At 42.8% G+C, this 21,294-nt stretch overlaps 1 protein-coding gene across 4 annotated transcripts in view; it reads right to left on the bottom strand.

Moving 5' to 3' along the window:
* nell2b (neural EGFL like 2b) overlaps positions 1–21,294 on the bottom strand; it is a 48,984-nt gene that overhangs the window by 1,921 nt on the left and 25,769 nt on the right. Inside the window, exons 14-20 of one of the 4 annotated variants that reach the window (XR_002195950.3) lie at positions 16,257–16,379; positions 16,034–16,129; positions 7,462–7,602; positions 5,374–5,567; positions 4,979–5,155; positions 2,021–4,350; positions 1,284–1,927 (exon numbers count right to left, since the gene is read on the bottom strand). Coding sequence is in view for 3 of the 4 variants with exons in the window: in XM_010887448.5 (XP_010885750.1) it covers positions 4,327–4,350; positions 4,979–5,155; positions 5,374–5,567; positions 7,462–7,602; positions 16,034–16,129; positions 16,257–16,379 (755 nt within the window). In the remaining variant the exon portion in view is untranslated. Of the gene's footprint in view, positions 1–1,283; positions 4,351–4,978; positions 5,156–5,373; positions 5,568–7,461; positions 7,603–16,033; positions 16,130–16,256; positions 16,380–21,294 lie in introns of those variants that run through there. The other 3 variants (XM_010887448.5, XM_010887446.5, XM_010887447.5) reach the window with 3 other exon arrangements.

The following is a 21,294-nucleotide window of genomic DNA, read 5'->3' as shown; positions in this document are numbered from 1 at the left end:
GAGATCATGGAAAAGCAACATAAGAACGTTTCCTTTGACCTGAGAAAGGTTAAATGACAAAAACAAAGGAGACAAAAACAGTCTCCCTGAGTGCCGCTCTTCCATGATCCTCCTGCTGTTACTGTAGATCCTTCCAGATTCCTCCTCACAGAATGTCACACGCCTTTTGTCAGTAACCTCTGCAGTGCCTTCAAATCTCCCTGTCCCCCATCCTCCTCCTCACATCACCCGCAGTTTTCCCTCAGCTACTTCCATGGCAGCACACCTGTCTCATCTTGACAGGCCAGCCTAAAGGCCAGAGACACTCCCTGGAATAGTAATGAGCTGAAGCTCCGCTCGACCTGCTACCACACCAGCTTGACAACTCTAGGCAATGATAGAGTTAGTTTCTGCCACCCTCTGTCTTTCCTCTCCCTTTCAATCCTTTCTCTTTGCCGTTCTCTCTTTTAAATCTCTAATCCCTCAGTCTCAATCTCAGTGTAAATGTAAAAGGCTTTTTTTGGCATGGGAAACATTTGTTTATTGCTGAAGCCAGTGGTTATAATAAATAACTACAGTGAAAACAGAAATAAGAGTAAAATGGAAGTGCCACGTAAATACTATGTAAATACTAAGTAAACATTACAGAAAAGGGATCAAAGTGTTATACCGTAAGCTATGTGCAAATAGATGCAATACATCTATTTATTGGAAAAACCAATAAATAGATGATTACTGGACAGGTTTTTGTATTTGTACCTCTCTCTCAGATTTGCATCTTTTTACACAGATTTTAACATGAATCACATGGCATGGCGAAATTCTCTGCCGATTTCACACTGAATTCACTTTAATGGACAACTCAAACAAATGTACCTGCTCAGGGTCGTTATGGCTTAAAGGCCTTAGTTGGATTTATCTCACACCCTCTTTCAGACTGTCTCAGTCAACACAACAAGTGGATGGAAATCATAGCTAACCCACCGTGGACAGAGTGCTGACCCACAGTGTGCGTGCGTGACCTCGGCTAAGTTGTGTCTCTGTTAGCGGCATGACCCATTTTGATCACTGAGCGTTTATCAAACAGAGTGAGCTTAGTTGTGCCGTAATCACATTATTCCGATGAACCCGGAAAGCCATTGGCCGCACACCTCTAAATCTCTGTACTTTCCAACAGAATATGACAGACAAAATGCTACACTGACAGGACTTCCCTGGGTTACCTGTTGCTTCCCACAGTACCACACACCCACACCCACATCTTCCCACCCACACCCACCCACATGTTGCAAGGTAACCACCCCTCGCCCCCGTGTTTCGGCTAGCTAGCCCATAAGACCGGTCGGAACTGATGAGTTAGCTGACCCTCTCAACTCAAGAGCCACCAGGCTTTGGAGGAGTACATTTCCTCCCAATCGGAGATGTACCCCAGGGAGATGTACAGGTGTATGCAAACTTTATAATCCAAACCATTTGGACAAAGACCTTTCTCATCACAGGCCCATAACTGGGTTCAGAATATGATGTGATCTCCAAAAAAAGCCAACTGACCAAGAGAGGAAACCTGTTAATGTCATCTGAGCCCTCAGGGCATGGATGAGTTTTATTTCTGTCTTTTATAAAAGGTGAAGCAAACAGGTATTTTCAGAATCAGAATAGTTTTTGCAGGCAGGGGAGAGAATCTCAAGGAGACTCCGGATCCAGCTTCTCTTTCGTCAAACTATCAGGAATAATCTCCCTCCTTCTCGCTACATATCTGTTTTTCAGCTCATTACGAAGCGCTTCCTTTTTCTCTCCCCTGTTTATTCATCTCTCTCTCTCGCTCTTTCTATACCTCAGGCTGCACTGTACGTCTCTCCAGGAGGTCGCTATTTCAAGTTCCTTGTTTACATCCCTTCAGGGGGATGACGGGGGGGTGAGGAAGGGAAAAGAGAGTGAGACCAGCCGCCTGGAGAGAGAGAGTGGGACCAGAAAGAACAATAGTTTTGCTAGCTGTGTCATTCTTACTACATTATTATATTACTAATTCATTCATTCAAACCTGACGAGATTAGCTGCTACTCCTGCTTCATCCGTCTGCTCCAGTGCCACTCCATCTGGGTTGACAACCGCCAATGTTACTCCCACTGCTGCTGCCTCCACTATTGTAAGTGTTGACCGTTACCACTCTTCACTGTGTCACAGAGGTTCTCCACACTGAGAAGATCTCTTTCCTCTGTTCTTATCCTCCTTGATCTGTCCACCACCTTTAAAACTGTGAACCACCAGATCCTCCTCTCCACCCTCTCAGAGCTGGGGGTCTCAGGTTCAGCCAACTCTTGGTTTGCATCCTACCTGGCAATCTGCTCCTACCAGGTTGCGTGGAGCGGGTCTGTGTCTGCACCAAGCCCTCTCACTACTAGTGTACCCCAGGGATCAGTCCTTGGCCTACTCCTCTTTTCTCTCTACACAAGGTCTGGGAACTGTCATATCCAGACATGGCCTGTCCTATCAATGTCCCTTCTGATTCCCAGGCTGCAACACCAGTGCTTAATTTCAGGTCCGGGACCTCTGGATCCAGATTTGGGATTTGGCGACTCTTATCCGGTACCTATTGGGACATGCACATCATTTGAAAGAAAAGGTTTTTTGTCTGAACAAGAATAAAACATGAGAGTTTGACCAACGAAGTGGTCAAAAATAACTAATGAAAATAACATCATTGTAACACTGTGTTCTTTTTCTACTTGTTTTTCAGCATGTGCACAAAGCTTTTCCTTAGTTATTTTAGCACCGTGATCCTGCTATACCTTGTTCGATCTAGCACCTCCTTCCTTCCGAAGAAGTACAGGATCTGCATTCACTTTGTAATCCGGGACCAGTAAATATACAAATTAAGCACTGTGCAACACGCATATCTGCATGCCTGGCAGACATTTCAGCTTGGATGTCAGCCCACCACCTCAAGCTTAACATTGATTAGACAGAGCTGCTCTTCCTCCCAGGGAAATCCTGCCTGCTCCAAGATCTGTCCATCACGGTTGAAAAATCCATGGTTGTCCCCTAACAGAGCGCAAAGAACCTTTGACATGACTCTCGACAAGAACTTTTTATTCTCTGCAAACATCAAAGCAGTGACTCGCACTGATATGAACCTACTTGACTCAGGAAGCAGCTCAGGTTCTGATGCAGTCACTTGTAATCTCCCATCTGGACTATTGCAACGCACGGTTGGCTGGGCTTCCCGTTTGTGCAATCAAGCCCCTGCAACTTATCCAGAACGCTGCAGCCCGTCTTATGTTCAACCCCTCCCAAATCCATCCATGTCACCCCTCATTGGCTTCCGGTAGAAGCTTGCACCCGTTACAGGACCATGATGCTTGACTATGGAGCATCAAAGGACACTGCATCTCCCTACCTGCAGGCTATGCTTAAACCCTACAACCAAAGCTGTGCTCTCCGATCTGCCACTTCATTTCTTTTGGCCACCCAGCCCTCACGGGTGGGCAGCTCCCACTCAGCCAAGAAAAAACTCTTCTGTCTTGGCACAAAGTTCCCCTTGAAGCCAGGACAGCAGAGTCCCTGCCAATCTTCCAAAAGCGCCTGAAAACCTACCTCTTTGATGAGTATCTTAATTAACTTGTTTACCCCACCCCAAAAAACAAAAAATAAATCACTTAACTTTGATTTCTCTGGCAATGACTTTGCCAACTTATGGCTTTGGTTAAGGAAAGTGTACTTTGTTGGATGTTGTTTTTCCAAAACACCTTAAGAAGAATGCAGTTATTGTAAGTTTCTCTGGATAAGAGTGTCTGCTAAATGACTAAAATGTAAAATGTATAAATGCTGAGGCTTCAGTGAGGCTTGTCATTTTTATTGCATGCTTCCCAAATGCAACAGTGTGAATTTATTCTGACTTTAGTTCCTTCCTCTTGGTAAAGCCATATGTTGCTACTTCCAGCTCATTGCCACCTACTGTCCCAGAGTAATATTGACGCTTCCCCTTGCTTTAGTTTTCTGAGGGAATGTTGAATGAGGGATTATGACAGAAAAGACTAATTTAAACACATTCTAAACCAGGTTATCAACCAAAACAAAGAAGGATAAGGTCTGCTTTAATGTTGCTGCTAGTACTACTTCTTATGGGGTCAAAATAATTTCTCTCAAACCAAATGCATAAAGAAGTGACCAAGATGGTGTCAGGTGTCAGTGTGCCTGCAAGGAATTATGTGTGTGTGTGTGTGTGTGTGTGTCTGTGTGCTCGTAGATATGTCTGAGGGTGTGTGTGTGTGTGTGTGTGTATTATCACAATGCTCAGGCAGTTTAAATCCCTGTCAACCCCAGAGAAGGAATACTGATGAGCTGGGATCAGACAAGCAGCAGTGATGCACACTGAAAAAAAAAGAGAGAGACTTGGAGAGACAGGGAGAAAGGCACAGAGACAGGCTTGGCACCAGCCAACAGCAAGGGGGAGATTTACTGCCATGTGTTTGCAAGTCTTTAGGATTCAATTGGGCTTCATGGGCACTGAACAAAAAAGGGCAGAGCAGAACAAAAGGGCAGAGACAGCAATGGAATCTACCGATAAAACAAACCTAGCACTATCCCCCACTATCCCCTCCCTAACCCCAGTAACTCACCACAGACCCACTGTCCCTCCCTAACCCCAGTAACTCATCACGGACCCACTGTCCCTCCCTAACCCCAGTAACTCACCACGGACCCACTGTCCCTCCCTAACCCCCGTAACTCACCACGGACCCACTGTCCCTCCCTAACCCCAGTAACTCACCACGGACCCACTGTCCCTCCCTAACCCCAGTAACTCACCACGGACCCACTGTCCCTCCCTAACCCCAGTAACTCACCACGGACCCACTGTCCCTCCCTAACCCCAGTAACTCACCACGGACCCACTGTCCCTCCCTAACCCCAGTAACTCACCACGGACCCACTGTCCCTCCCTAACCCCAGTAACTCACCACAGACCCACTGTCCCACCCTAAACCTAGTGACTCACTATGCACTGGCACTGCTGGCATTTCTCCACCCAGGTGTCTCCGCTGCTATAAGTGATGAGTCCGTTCTGGTGGAGACACTGGCTGCTGAGTCGAGGGTCACATTCAGGACAACAGAACAGGTCCGCTGTGCTGGTCTCACAATCACACACCATCCTACGGCACATCACCAGGCCCGACTGTAGGATGGAGGGATGGAGAGGAGGAGAAGGAGAGGTGTCAGGAGGGAGACAGAAGTGAAGAGACAATAGGATATTCGGAGAGTTTCACATAACCAGCTCCAGCAGAAAAGAAACTGAATTTGGCGTGTGATCAGGTGTTAGACAGAGATTTGGTCAGTGGCAATATTGAAATGCAATGTCAAAAGGCTGCATCCCCCATCATTCCCTGGGCTCACCTGGCAGGAGCAGACGGAGCAACGGTCGTTGTCCAGGACCCAGATCTGCCCGTTGTGTTTGTGCTTGTTGTCGTGGTTACAGTCGCCAGTGCAGTTCTGGCCATGGGGGCACCTGCAGTCGTAGCCCCCGTCCACGTTGAAACACACCGTGTCGTTGGCGCAGCAGTGTCTGCCTGTTTCACACTCGTCTATGTCTGATTCCGGCACAAGACAGAAACACAGCACAGGATGTCAACCTCAAGCCTAGTCCTGGACTACAAGATCAAGCTCAAAGGAGATATTTAGTTCAGGACTGGGTTTAACCTGTGTCCCTGACTATTAAAACACTTGAACGTTATCCAGGAGGTAAATCCCTGAACTTCACTAATACAGGAGGAGAGAACAGACAGAATGGCTGAGATAGAACAATGTTTAGATAAAGCAATATTAGGTACAATTCCCTGATCCTGAGCTTCCTGAATGAACTGATGCTGTGCTAATGCAGTTGTCCGGATTGTCTGTACCAGCGTTTCTCAAACCTAGGGCCACGGATCGGTGTTGTGGAATATCCTTCATGAAAAATCCCCACTGATTGCTTTGACACTTCCTTAATTGAACCAGAGGTAGGAAAGTAAAAGCCAGTGTCCCCTATGTTGCGGTTGGCTCACTGAGACTGCTTTCCATTTCAGTCCTATGAATTGGGCTCTAGATTTTAAACCGTTTGAGCAATTATGACTCCTTCAATTGAAGGTATGACTCAGGAACACGTATCGGCCATCCGTTTTCCTCTGTGACACAAACACAAACGCTGCCGGCACTGAGACAAAATTGATATTCAAAGCAATGATCCTTTCATAAACTCCCCAAAACCATTCAGATGCATGTGTGTCACCAGGGATGTCACTAGAAATTCATTGGATGGGGGGGCTAAGCCTCGGTTTGGGGGGTCTGGGCATACTCCCCTAAACATATATTCATCATGTATTTTGAGAGTACCGACGGGTGTAAAATTTATCAAAATAAAGTTGTTTTTGGTCAAGGTTGACTAAAAGTACACCTGTCTCATAGTTTGTGTTAAACACTGATCTAATGGCTTACATTTTATCCAAGTGAAGATATGAAAGGCCACACCAATCAAAGGCACAAAAACAGCCAAAGTTCCAAAATACTTTTGCCAACTAGGTCTATAGTTTATAATAAGTGAACATCTACATACATATTCTGTTTCTAAACACAGATTTAGTCATTAGCCTATTCATATCGGAATTATTTCATAAATGAAATAAAAAAGATACATTTAATAATCGAATCTCCCTTCCTCTGAACAGAATAAGTTGAAATATGTTAACTTCAAACCCAAACAAACAAACAAACAAACATCTGTGTATGTTTTTATACAATTTGTAAGAAGTTTAAGATGCGATGGAACTTGTGTGACGAAAAAAATGTATCAATGAGACAATATATTAACTGATATATTGATTTATTAAGGGGGGGCTAATTAATCATTTAAGGGGTGTTAAAGCCCCCCTAAAATAGGCCTAACGACATCCCTGTCTGCCAAAAAAAAGTTGGTTTACCTATTTTTACATATTTGCATTTGTTTATTAAGATTACGGGAGTAGCTTAAAGCCCTTTTTTTTCTTTACATAACTGTTTCCATTTGCCCCCAATGTTTCGCAAATAGAAAATGAATTGCTTGATGGACTATGTTTTGGCCACATTAAAACAATTACAGCTCTGCTATACCTAACACAGGTGAGATGGATCCTATCTAGATCCTCTATACCTAACACAGGTGAGATGGATCCTATCTAGATCCTCTATACCTAACACAGGTGAGATGGATCCTATCTAGATCTGCTATACCTAACACAGGTGAGATGGATCCTATCTAGATCCTCTATACCTAATACAGGTGAGATGGATCCTATCTAGATCCTCAATACCTAATACAGGTGAGATGGATCCTATCTAGATCCTCAATACCTAATACAGGTGAAATGGATCCTATCGAGATCCTCAATACCTAATACAGGTGAGATGGATCCTATCTAGATCCTCAATACCTAATACAGGTGAGATGGATCCTATCTAGATCATCTATACCTTCACAGGACTCCCCATTGGCGGAGAACATCCCGTTGTCATGGTAACCGTCCCGACATTCACAGTGGAACCATCCAGGAAGGTTGACACAGGTGGCTCTGCTGTCACACTCCACAAAGCCATCTGCACACTCATCAATGTCTGCAAGGACACACACAAACACACACACACACACACAGTGGAGTTGCATGTTTGTGTGTGAGCCTCTTGCATAATGCATTCATATTAGCAAGTGATTTATGCTAATGTCAAATCCAGAAATATATCATGGTTGAATATAACAGGCATTTGATGTATTTAATACAGGACCGTCAGACGTTAATGCTGTAACTAACACTCAGAGGACCTGTGAGGAAATTAACATCCAACCACAGAACAGGGCAAACAGGAAGTCCATGTAAGTCATATGCCACGTTCTCTAAAGTCCCCTGAAAACTCAGTAGTGGTATCACACTCCCATCATCCATAACCCACCCCAGCTCTGTCTGAGTTTGACTAACATTTAGTGAAAAAACATTTCTCTTCTTTCGCTGTTCTCACTTTCTCTGTTCTTACTCTCCTAAGCACTTTCCTTTCTTCCTCTCTGGTCTCTCTGTCTCTTCTCGCTCTATCTCTCTGTCCATTCATGAATCCTCTCTTCTGAGGAAACACACGTCTCCAGTCTGACCTTGGCAGATAGCTAGCTTGTGAGGGGAGCGCGGGGTTAAACACGTATGTAAATGCTCTAGCTGCAGGGAACACGGAGCATCCACAACAAGACCTGACCTCGCCAGCCTTCCTGGGCCAACCTGCTGTCAGTCACACAGCCAAGGACACAACTCCTTCCTCCCCGTTCCCATCAATTCAATTCAGTCTAAATGTTTCACTGGCATTAGGATTCTTTTTTGCATTTCCAAAGCAAGTGGAAAATAAACAAGATACAACAGAAAGCAGACGTGATAAACAACTACTAAATTACCTTCCAGTCTCTTAGTCACCCATCTTAGCACCTTTATCTCTGTTTGATGCGGATAAACAAACATGGCAGCCCCCCGTAAACTGTAGCTAGCTTTGTGTTTTTTATTTTGCCTTAAAATGACCGGAGTTGTTGGTTGCAGTCAGAGCCAGGATGAACAAAAAGTAATTTTTTCTGCACAGGTCCATATGCATCGCATGTACGGTCTGTTATAGTGTTCTGCAATGGAGGCTAAAGAGGGTGTGGGAAATATTGTGTTGCAATATGTAGTACACCATTCTACATGATTAGACAGGTTTGTCTTACTCTATACATTCACCTAAACATTTTCTATTTAATGCTTTCACTGTGGCACACACAACAGTTTCTGAGCTATGAGGCCATTTGCATTCCATATTGAGTTATTCGCATTGTCTGAATTATGACCTTGGAACATGTTTTAATACCCACTTTATATTAAAATGACTCTTACATATGAACAAATATTAATTGTGGTCAATATTTTGAGGGGTGTATTTTATTAAACAATTAATAAATTAAATTTATGCCAGTTTTGAACTAATACGTTGGCCTCTTATTTTTAAATGTTCAAAACGTTCATGAAAGTGCTTTTTCCAAATGTTGTTCACAAGATGCTCATCCAACCTGAGTGTCTTGGCCACTGGTTGAAAGTATGGCGCAGCCCCGATGTTCCATATAAATACGAGGAGGACTTCAGCTGTGACTGAGCAAGCTTATGCTAACTACTTGGCAAACAAAACCCATCGATCAAAATGCAAACAAAGCATTGGAATCAAACAACGGGGGCTAGGTGAGCATCCAAATAGCCCCCAACGTTTCAACCTTTCAACTGTTTCAAGTTGGCCACATGAAAAGTAAAACCATAGATCTCATATTTTTTGCAGCTATGAATATAAGTTGAAAGAAATTTGCAGTCTGGCTAGTAGTAGCTTCAATGCTAAAATCTGCTAAAAACTGCTTGCAGTTACTGATGTTAATGTTAGGTTACTTTTAGGGTAATGGTTAAGGTTAAGGGGGAAAAAAATGTTGGTACCAAATTGCCAGTCCTCACTGACAGTAAGACCAACATGTGTGTGTGTGTGTGTGTGTGTGTGTGTGTGTATGGAGAAGATTATTAAACAGGGTTGAATGAAATCCCTATTTGGTTTAAGGACATTGGCCATTTTCATGTAACAAAGCCACCGTGGATTTGACAGAGCTCCATCATGGCTGATATTGTACGATCCAAACCTTCATTACTCAAACAGCTTGGCTAACGGTGATGATCCTCTGTCTTCTCTGCATGTACTCTCTCATCTCTGCTTCCATGAAGGGGATTATGGCAGTTTTCCAACTGGCAACCTGTTCCCTTATAATGCACTACGTCTGACCAACAGTAGAGGGCACCGATAACAAGTAGCGCACATTTAACCAACCCTCAGTCAAATACCAAAACAGACGGAGGTGGGAAGTAGAGAAAGAGGGATGGAGAGACTGAAGGAGAGAGGGATAGAGAGACTGATGGAGAGAGGGATAGAGAGACTGATGGAGAGAGGGATAGAGAGACTGAAGGTGCGAGGGGTGGAGAGACTGATGGAGAGAGGGATAGAGAGACTGATGGAGAGAGGGATAGAGAGACTGATGGAGAGAGGTATAGAGAGACTGATGGAGAGAGGGGTGGAGAGACTGATGGAGAGAGGGATAGAGAGACTGATGGAGAGAGGGATAGAGAGACTGAAGGTGCGAGGGGGATGGAGAGACTGATGGAGAGAGGGATGGAGAGACTGATGGAGAGAGGGGTGGAGAGACCTAAGGAGAGTGGGGTGGAGTGACTGATGGAGGATGAAGTACACTTTATTCCCCATACAGTGCACTATATTCCCCATACAGTGCACCATATTCCCCATACAGTGCACTACAGTGTAAAGGGAATTCATGTTAGCATAGGTGGGTAGATAGGTGTGTTTCTGTAAAATACCATATGTTTTGATGTGTCTTGGAGCTTCTGTATTCCATTTGATAGCTAATCCTACATCTGACTTTTACTTTGAAACCAAACCCTCCTGGAATGTCAGCACTCTGTCTAGGAACAAAGTTAAACAGGCAAAGCAATTTACACCACAACCTCCTGAACGCAGCCTCGGTGAAAAGGTGAAACGCAATTAACGTTTATAATATTTGGGTTGACTTCTATCTAGGATCATAAATATGTATGACCCATTACTTTCTAGAAGAACAATCTCTACATTTTAATACTTGATGTATGATGGTCTATACATAATATATGTGCATAGAAGGACAGATTGGATACAGAGATGAAATAATTTGGGGTCAAGGAATAAAATAAATTAGAGTTAATGCATTCATTATTCATTATTATATTAACCATGTACCCCAGGAACATGTTTTCAAAAGGAATAGAGAGTTGGCAAAACCTTTTACGGGGTCAGAGCAAATAGTCTGCTATCTTCTAATCTCTGCTCGCTACTCTTCTTGTCTCATTTCCTCTCTCCTCCTTTCCTCCGGTCTCCTCCTTTCCTCCTCTCTCCTCCTAATTGACTAAATCACATCCCCACAACTGCCTCTCCAGCAACAAACACTATCCCTGTTGCCGGCGGCAACTGAACATTGTTACGTTTGAAGTCAGAGGCATCTTTGTTGTTTCGACAACCCGTTGCTCTGGAAACTCGAGGGTTTTGCCCACTGCGTCATTAGCAACGCTGCTCTCACAGGATTGTGGCCAAGGCTTAAAACAAACAGTTGAAGTAAAAACAGATATAGGAAGGTCGAGATGAAGAGAGAACGCTTTTTTAGAGTGATCAGGGACTACTTATAAGCAGTCCACAGAGGATTACATTTGCATATTCGACCGTCCCAGTCAGGAAGTATCTTGGGTCCAATACTGGTGCTGTATCAGTCCCGTCCCAACTCAGCTCACAAAGCGAAGACATGTCCTTTGATTACCGGAGTAACACGAACATGGAACAGAATTTCGCATGAGGAGAATATTGGTGTACCAATGCAAAAACACCATAGTGTCCGTCACAATGAAACCAATTCATGGCTTCAGTTACAGCGGGGACACACTGCAGCAATTGTTGACCTTGTCCATTTTCCCTCAGATCGCTAACTCACCTCGTGCTGTGTTCGTCGACCAACCACGGCTAGCGCTTAGCCTTTAGAGATTGGCTTGGCTCAGTGAGAAGCCAATGAGAACGCCGCTAGTAAATGTCAACGAGGAAGGGGGACTTTTTTTTCTTCTGCATGCGCCTAACCTAACTTCCCAATGAGAACCCAATGAGAACGGCCATTGGGTATCACTAATTGGGACTCATTTGAGAGAGGTGTTAACTGCTCTAGTGCCTATATGCGCAGGGCCTATTTAAGATCCAATTCATGCATTAATATCTGAAATGAAGAAAGTGTCAACTTTTGATTACCTGGTTTCCCCATCTGAACTTGTGGGCAAAGTCAAAGAAAATATACATATTCAAGATCAGAGAAAGCAGTCCCACACACAGTGTTTCAGAGAGTGGTGGCCGAAGCAACCATAAGAAGAACAGAAGGTTCTGGAACTGCAGTACAGGATAGCACACAGCAGGATTCATTCAGCATTTTCAGCACACAACCTCAATGACAAAACACCCACAAAACCCTTGAATGACCCAAACTAAGAACTAAAAACTGCCTCTCACATTCCCTGGGCCCACTTTTGGTCCAGACCCACAGATTAAGAAACCTTGGCTTACAGAGCCAAACCATAGAAGCTTCCAGAACTGTAGTGTGGGCTATAGTACATCAATTCCACACACAACTAGGTCCTGTAAAAAGGTTCTGGTTCCTAAGATTTCACACCTCTCTCAGCATATACCCCCCCCCCCACCCCCATTTCCACTCATTACCATCACTAATTGTTACAACTAATGAGGCATGGTGGAATATTCCTCCACAGACTGTACCATCGCTAATGCGTAAACAGCGAGGAAACCCACAGTGCTTTCGCTGCAAGATTTCTGTGTATTCTGCCGGCAAATTCTAGCCTTGGGAAGAGACATTTCCTAGATACCTCAGACATCTGTGTAGAAACCATGCCGAAGATGGATCGAACTGTAATGTACAGTGAGTCCACCTTTGATCCCTAATTCAATCACACGCAGTGTATATTCACACAGGTTATGTGACTGGAGATTCGGGTGGGTGAGACAGCTGCTAGACATTGTGATTGGCTATTCACATAGTGATTGGCTATTCAATGTCCAGGTCTTAGTGTTTTATGATTGTTCACATCCGGGCCAAACCCACAGAAGATCGACCCAATGTTTCCTCTAACTTTCAGCTAGTTATGGCTTCTGATTGGCTTTGTATTTGTAGGGCCGCGTCAAATAGTGATATACATTTTTAGACATTCATTGAGGTTCCCTTCAAACAGTCAATTATTGGTCAAAGAAACAAACCATTTTTCCTCCTTTTGTGCAGGCACATAATTCAGTTGGGTTTAGATCTGGTGACGGAGATGGCCATGCCATAATATGTTGAGGAGTCTTTGTCACTTTGCTATTTAAAAAGCAGCCTCACATCACAAGATAAGATTCAACGTCACTAACTTCAAATGTCCTTTTTGAAACGTCATATTTGGAGTTAATTTAACTGTTACTTCGGAAAACATCCACTAGATTGTGAGTTCGAAAAACTTGTAAAAGCATTTGGTGACAACTGCTGATGTAAAAAGTGCTTCATAAAATGAATTTGATTGGTTAATTGATTGAAAAGGGCTCTAAGTACTTTGGGGCTCATTCATTTTTTTAAATGTTTTATATATATATATAAAGGCATAAAGGTTTTCAAACCCTGAAGTAGCTATTTTTTAATGGCATAAAAAAATTACATGACTGAAAATCTTTATTTTACCTATAATAATAGAAACTACTATACAGGATAAATATATTGTGTGGCAGATAGCTTTAAGCATGGGTCAAATGTAGACATCATTATCTTATCTGAAAGGTCCTTTTAACCAGAAAATGTAGTATCTGATGAGACTAATGGATTATGGATTAACATTCCTATTATCATCGCATATCCAGGAGCGGAAGAGCTGAGAATAATAACATTGCAAAGTGAAACACATACACATTCACACACGATAGTGTTTAATAACCAAAACCCTTCGACGATGCTGAGAATAAGAGGTTGCAATGGAATAAACACTCAATCTTTCTTGTTAGTTTCTGTCTTTTTGATCAAACAGTTCCTCTCCTCATCTCGGTCTCTCTCTTCTGTTATGTTTTCTATGATCACTCTCTCTGATCACTCTCTCTGATCACTCTCTCTGATCACTCTCTCTGTGTGTCTCTCTGTGTGTCTCTCTCTCTCTCTTTCAAACTCTATTTTGTCTGTTTCTGTCCTTTTCATTCCTCCCTCTGTCTATCCTTATCCCTCTTTCTTTCTCTCTCATGACTGCAGTGACACTTCGTTTACAGAAACACAAAGATAGAGATCATTTTACATTTTCCCAAACAAAACAGAGGAAACAACACTTGACAGCCCACACACACACGCATGCACACACACACAAAGACGACGCATCAGAGAGTATGTTTTTCCAAGAACAGAACAGAAGCGTTTATCCAGCTCTACCTATCAGACCTATTTTTGACAGGTACATTGGAAAACAAAATGCATATATTTACTGGTTCAAACAAGGTTTGATTTTAAATAAATAAAAAGAATCACAATTTACCAGCCTCTAAAGCCGCTTGTGATTTCTACACCCAACATCATCCAGCTATGGAAGATTCAGGGTCCAGTTCTTTACTCGCAATGCTGGCAACGTTTCTCCTTCCTTGCTAGCGCAGTCACATCAAACTCAACGTTTCTCCTTCCTTGCTAGCGCAGTCACATCAAACTCAACGTTTCTCCTTCCTTGCTTGCGCAGTCACATCAAACTCAACGTTTCTCCTTCCTTGCTAGCGCAGTCACATCAAACTCAACGTTTCTCCTTCCTTGCTGGCGCAGTCACATCAAACTCAACGTTTCTCCTTCCTTGCTGGCGCAGTCACATCAAACTCAACGTTTCTCCTTCCTTGCTAGCGCAGTCACATCAAACTCAACGTTTCTCCTTCCTTGCTAGTGCAGTCACATCAAACTCAACGTTTCTCCTTCCTTGCTGGCGCAGTCAGATCAAACTCAAAGTTTTTCCTTCCTTGCTAGCGCAGTCACATCAAACTCAACGTTTCTCCTTCCTTGCTAGCGCAGTCACATCAAACTCAACGTCCACAATCTTAGCATTTTTTCCAGCTGTTTTCTAGAGACATTAATTTGAGGATGCATCTTTGAATTGTCCTTTTCGTCAGAACACTGTTCACTACAATAGAGAAGATACGCGAGACTAGAAACAAGGCTCAGTCACGCATTGCTTGCGTCTACCAATAACAACAGAATTCATCAAACCTTTGCAACATGGGGAGGGATGGACATGAGGGTGCCACCTTCCTTGTGACTAAATCATGGGTTAGCGGCAATGAATCCAAAGTCTGAGAGTTTGAACACATGTAGAAACACAACCCTCCCTGTAACCATAACACTTAACATGAATCCCAACCTTAACCTACAAACCAAACCATAACAATCATACCTAACCCTAACAACCAATCACAGTGTGTGGGCCGTTTTCTATCTTCACCTTCACTTATGCGCTTTCGCTTTTCCTGGACAAACGTCAAAAACCAAAATGGGACGGTGAGATCTTACTGCAGCATCCAAGAATGTTTCAGATTCATTGGCAGTCCTTATCCTCTCTAAGAATAAACCATCAAATTAATGAGTCACACACACACACACACACTCACACACAATCTGCTCACACATCCTTCTACAGTAACAGACCAGGGCTCCACAACCACCCCTCAATGCACACAGTCCCTACCACCCCCTGTCTTCATGTCACCCCTCCTCTCTCGCCTCCTTGTCTTCCAGTCTCCCCTCCCTCTCCTCCCGGTCTTCTCTCCTGGAGATGTAGTCGAGTCACAAAACCTTGATTCTGAGTCCAACCCAAAGTACCCTGAGCTCGAGTCCCAAATGCTGAATCTGATTCGACTCCTAGGCCACCAATTGTCAAGTCACGAGCCGAGTCATGAGTCTCTGTCTGAAGTCTGAATCCCCGAGTTCACATGAACTCAAAATCATCCTATTCATCCATTCGAATACAGTGGAATGACCATAGACACCGGTGAAACAACGCCCCCAGTGGTAGAGTTCAAGTTAAAATCGCGGCTCAAGTCTGTGTCCGGGACTCAAAATTGTTACAACACGGCTCTCTCCCCTCTCCCCTCTCCTCCCTCCCTCCCCTCTCCTCCCTCCCTCCCCTATCCTCTTCTCCCTTTCCTCTGTTCTCTCACTCACACAAGGATGCTGGTGAGTGTTTATGGCATCACTCTAAAGGGCTCCTAAATATGGCAGACACACCTGGCAGAAGTCACGCGGAGAGCTGCAGGGTGTGTGAGCGTGCACACCCTGCAGCTCTCTCAGCCCCTCCCCCTCCAAGGCACAATATAGCCCGAACGCCACTCGACACGGTTCCCTCCGTGGTCGCGCTCTGTGCGGAGGTACAGTTCTTACCGGTCTCACATCTCTTCCCGGTGAAGCCCTGTTGACAGACGCAGGTGTCTGGGTTCACGCAGGATCCCCCGTTCTGGCACCAACCCTCACACAGAGCTGGTGGAGGGAAGGGACGGGAGATGGGTCAGTCTCTACCGAGACGTTTGTGTCATGTGGATAAGCTGTGTTTGTTTGTGTTTGCCGTGAGCGCGCGCGTGTGTGTGTGTGTGTGTGTGTGTCTCACCTGTGCAGAAGGTTCCGTTGCCTGCGTAGCCTGGTTTACATGAACAGCTGTGGCCCTCCACCGTGTTGAAACAGATTGCATTCTGGTCACAGCTGTGAATACCCATCATGCACTCATCGTGGTCTAGGTGGAGACACAAATACAAGGATTACTTTAACGTAAAACACTGAACATGTGTGCGAGTGTGTGTGTGTGCGCGCACGCACACGTGCGTGTGTGCCTGTGTGTGTACGTGTGTGTGTGTGTGTCTGACAGTGGCTTTGTACAATCTTCAAATCCTTTAAAATGGCCCAGATTTGAAAAAAGAGACGGGAAAAGTAGAAAATCCTGTTCGGCTCAATTTAATGTTCTGAAAACATGTTGTGATTCCCAGATATCTGAGTAGGCACGTAAAACCACCTGATCCCGCAAGCCTAGATTTAACACTGCTGCATTCAGTGTAAGCTTGTAGGATGAGTTAGCTTTGCCAGGCTAATGACTAAGACGCTTAACGGAAATTACATGAACAGACTGAAAATGTACCTCAGGCAACCAGGTGAGTAACAAAATGCTTGTGAGAAAAGTGGATGATCACTGCTATTGAATGTGTACGTCTCCTACTGAATGTGTACGTCTCCTATTGAATGTGTACGTCTCCTATTGAATGTGTACGTCTCCTATTGAATGTGTACGTCTCCTACTGAATGTGTACGTCTCCTACTGAATGTGTACGTCTCCTATTGAATGTGTACGTCTCCTATTGAATGTGTACGTCTCCTATTGAATGTGTACGTCTCCTATTGAATGTGTACGTCTCCTATTGAATGTGTACGTCTCCTATTGAATGTGTAAGTCTCCTATTGAATGTGTAAGTCTCCTATTGAATGTGTACGTCTCCTATTGAATGTGTACGTCTCCTATTGAATGTGTAAGTTTCCTATTGAATGTGTAAGTTTCCTATTGAATGTGAAAGTCTCCTGTTGCAATGTTGCCTTTGAAAAAGAATGATGGGGGTTGAGAAAGGCAGAGATAGAAAGAGAGAGATAGAAAGAGAGAGGAGAAATAGAGAAATGAGAGATGGTAACAGTAAGAGAAAGACAGTATTGAGTAGGAGAAAGACAGAAAAAGGCAGAGAAGACAGCATATGTGAAAAATGCATTATCCCTCAATAAAGATGAAACAATATTTAGTTGATAATAAAAAACGAGCAGATTTATATTAGAACTAATGTGAATCAGAGACACTAGGGAACATCCCTCGTAAAACTAAGATGACAGAAATGGCTTTACATAACTGAGTTACTCTAGAGATAACACTGAATTACATTCAGAGCCAGGCTACAGCAGACTGAAAATGTGTAATATTAATGGAAAAACCTGACTGGCTGACAAAGTATACGCACCTGATAAAGCCATCTGTATATGCACCTGATAAAGCCATCTGTATACGCACCTGAGAAAGCCATCTGCATTACTGTACGTATGTCTTGAAAGATATTGTAAGCTGACTGCAGTTCAATGATTTTATATACCTGCTTGTTGCATAAAGTCACTCATCTTCCTGCTACAGCTGCAGATAACATTTCAAAATAAATTAAGGATGTGCGTGTAGGTGTGTGTGCAGGTGTGTGTGTGTGTACTGTATGTGTGTGTGGGCGTGTATATGTGTGTGTGTATGTGTGTGTATGCATGGATGTGTGTGTGGGGGTGTGTGCAGGCATGCGTGTGTGCTTGACACACAAGGCAGGGTTGTGGCAGCGTTCCTATCTACCATGATGACAGCCAGCCAGCCGTGACAGTGGGAATGACACCAATTACCCTCTGGAATTACACCTGTTAACCACTCGCTATTATAACATTGGTCCCAGACCTATGTTTTACACCTCCGAACAGCCATGTCCTAGTCCGAGCCATTACACCGGTCCCCGAACTGCCACGTTTTACACCTCAAAACAGCAATGTCCCAATCTAAGCCATAACTCAGACCTGCCACCTCATGGTGACTACGAATGGTCTAGAAATTAAGCAAAAGGCCCTCACGAAGAGGACATTTGCATCAAACAAGTAGCAGTAACAAAGGATTGATGACAGAGGGAAGCAATGCTAACAAGTGCTTGTCGACCTGGAAAGAAAATAGACTCAAAAATAATGCTCACTCAAGCTGGCCATTGGTTAGCAAAGCTAAAGCCAGCAATGCAATACATCTAGAAGAAGGCTACCATGCTAGTATTTATCAACAGAACCTAGATGTTGTCTATTCTGAATTTTGAGAAATCTTTGTTGCATCATATTATGGCGAGTAACAAACCTTTGTTTTAATGCAGTAACAATGCAAGATTGTTATTGGTAGACGTAAGCAATACATGACTTAGCCATTTTTCTCGTTTGATCGCCCGTTTTCAGTTACTTTCTAAATTTGGTGGTCTGAGGAGACATTAATTAGCCAGATAGACATTTGAGGTAATAGATTATTTGCCACGTTTTATTGCTTTAGTTAGGGTACACTACTTCATTGAGTGACTAAACCCAATTGGCAAAGTCATGGAACCCCAGGTACTAGGTGATGTCAAGTATTTCTGTTAAAACTTTAAATCTGCCACGTCCCAGCCAAATTAGTCCACAGCCAATTACGAGCAACCACTATTTCATAAGGAGTGCAGTGAGGTCAGTGGGTAAAATAGTATTGGCTGTTTGTAGATATGCACTGAAAATAACATTCTTGGCCAATACTGATAGCCGATTTTCATAAAACACAATCGACCAATGTTTCTACCAATGTTTTGTCACATCTGTGTACCCCAGCAATGAATACAATGTTTGCCATCTATATATGTTAATAACAAAAGACTCAAAATTAATAGTCTGATAATGAATGGAAAAGGTAAGAATTATATGATAGTAAATACATATTCTCTTTCTGTAATTGTACATTATATAATACCTGGATATGAATGTAGTAAATAGGGTATTACACCTAATCAATACTGCTACAGAGAAAAATAATGTGTAAAATAATAGGACACAAGACATAAAATTAATCATAATTAATTAATAAACAATTTATTAAATCCTGGAACATATTGGACACCTCTTCAGACAAAGGCACAACCTGTCTGAAATAATCAGCCAAATTTAAAGCATAAATAACAAATGCTGGCATCCCTGGTTGTTTGTAATTATTTGCTGTTGCTGTAATAAGGCAAAACAACATCACAGTCACAATTAAAGACTCCAGCTTTGAGGTTACCAGAGATAATTAAGATATGGAAGGCATAAGCTAATCTATTCAATCTATATTATCATACAGTATGATTAAATCACTATATTTCTAAGTTACATATGAGTGTCATGTCTCACTTATTTGTATGCAAATGCAATTCATTTGCAAACTAGTAACTACATACTATGTCAACATTTGTAATGAAAATTTCAGGAAAAAACTACATAATTAAAATTTTAGATGTTTCATAATATGGATCAAGATCATCAGTAAGTCCATACATAACATAAGGGCAGGTCTTAAACAAAAGCCATATGCAAACTGGTGTTCTGTCACTGCTGAAAACACTGGATGAATTAATCTTGGCCAAGCATAGCGGCTCTGGCTGAGATAAAATATTAATCATCTTGGGTGAGCCGTGATAACACAAATAAATAATTTCAATGCTAATGTTTTCACGGTTCTTGGACAATGTAATCTACCAGCCCCTACAACTTTGGCTGTCTTAATTACAAGCAAAGATAAGTTCTCACATTAAAACACTGCTGTTTATCATTTCGCTATGTGAAAAAAGAAAAAAAGGAGAGGAGCGAAGGTGGCCTGTTCCCAGATCAGGAAGCTATGTGCTTTGGCCAACTTCTCTGTAGCCTAGTTCAAAATTGTGCCAACTCTTCAGACTACATATGGCAAACCTGAAAACGATAGTCAAAGAACTTGACCATTTTACATGGAAAATGATCTGAGATCAGCAAAAGGCTTCCGGATGGCCTGTATCTACTCCAGACAAAAGTCTCATGTGTAAATCACTGTACCATGAGAAACAGCCACAAGCCTCTGTAAATCCCTATACAACCTCTATAAAGTGTAATAAATCCTTTGTAAAGCATAAGAAAGCCTACAGCATGTAAAGCCTAACAAAGCCTCTCTGAAGTCTAATAAAGCCTCGATAAAGTCTAATAAAGTCTCTGTAAAGTATAATAAAGCCTCTGTAAAGTCCAGTAAAGCCTCTTTAAAGCCTCTAAAAAAACATTGCTGTTTGAAACAAAATCCACTGAGAATAAAAGTGACATGTTTTGTTAGCATTCATTACATAACAGCACGCTAAACAGCTCATGGAAGCAATGCTATTTCCAGAGTTACACGTGGGCATATTTAACATCCCACACACCGAAAACTTCCCACAGCAACAACTGAACCAAATTATACGGAATGTGTTATATCCAAATAAGAACATTAGGTTTAGTGAGAATGAGAAAAACATTCTGTCCACACGATTTGAAAAAACTTTTTGCCTCGTCTTGCTTGTTGGCGCCTCTGCATGAGTTTGTAATTAAGTCACGATTAGTAATAAAGTCGTTCTGTACCATAAGCTTCATCGGTTTCCGGAAGAACAGAACAGATAGAGGCTGTGACTGAAGTACACGCCATCTGCTTCCAGAGTGAAATTAGTTAGCATTAGAGATATTATCTTTTTTTAATTACACATCTACAGCAAATCTGCTGCATCGACTCCACTGAGACATCATTCATGTCTTTCTCCCTCTCTTGTCGCTCCCCTTCTAACTAGTTATGTTTCCCTCACTTTTTTCCTCGTTTTTCAATCCTTCTTCAATCTTCCATCTATAATACTCCTCAATTCCCATCACTAAATCTTTACTCAGTTTTCTGAGGTTAGTTTATTTTAATTATTTTAAATTACTGCATGAGTTCAGGAACACTTCAGAAAACCATTGTCTGTGAACACAGTATGTCGCTGCATCCACAAATGCTAGATAAAACTCCACCATGCAAAGAAGAAACAAGGTATAAACAAGCCACCACGTTCTCTGGGCTCATTTAA

Source organism: Esox lucius, chromosome 23, assembly GCF_011004845.1.
Source record: "Esox lucius isolate fEsoLuc1 chromosome 23, fEsoLuc1.pri, whole genome shotgun sequence".
In the NCBI taxonomy this organism is placed as follows: Eukaryota; Metazoa; Chordata; class Actinopteri; order Esociformes; family Esocidae; genus Esox; species Esox lucius.
The sequence above is the reverse complement of the archived record's forward strand: the minus strand, read 5'-3'. Positions and strand labels throughout refer to the sequence as shown.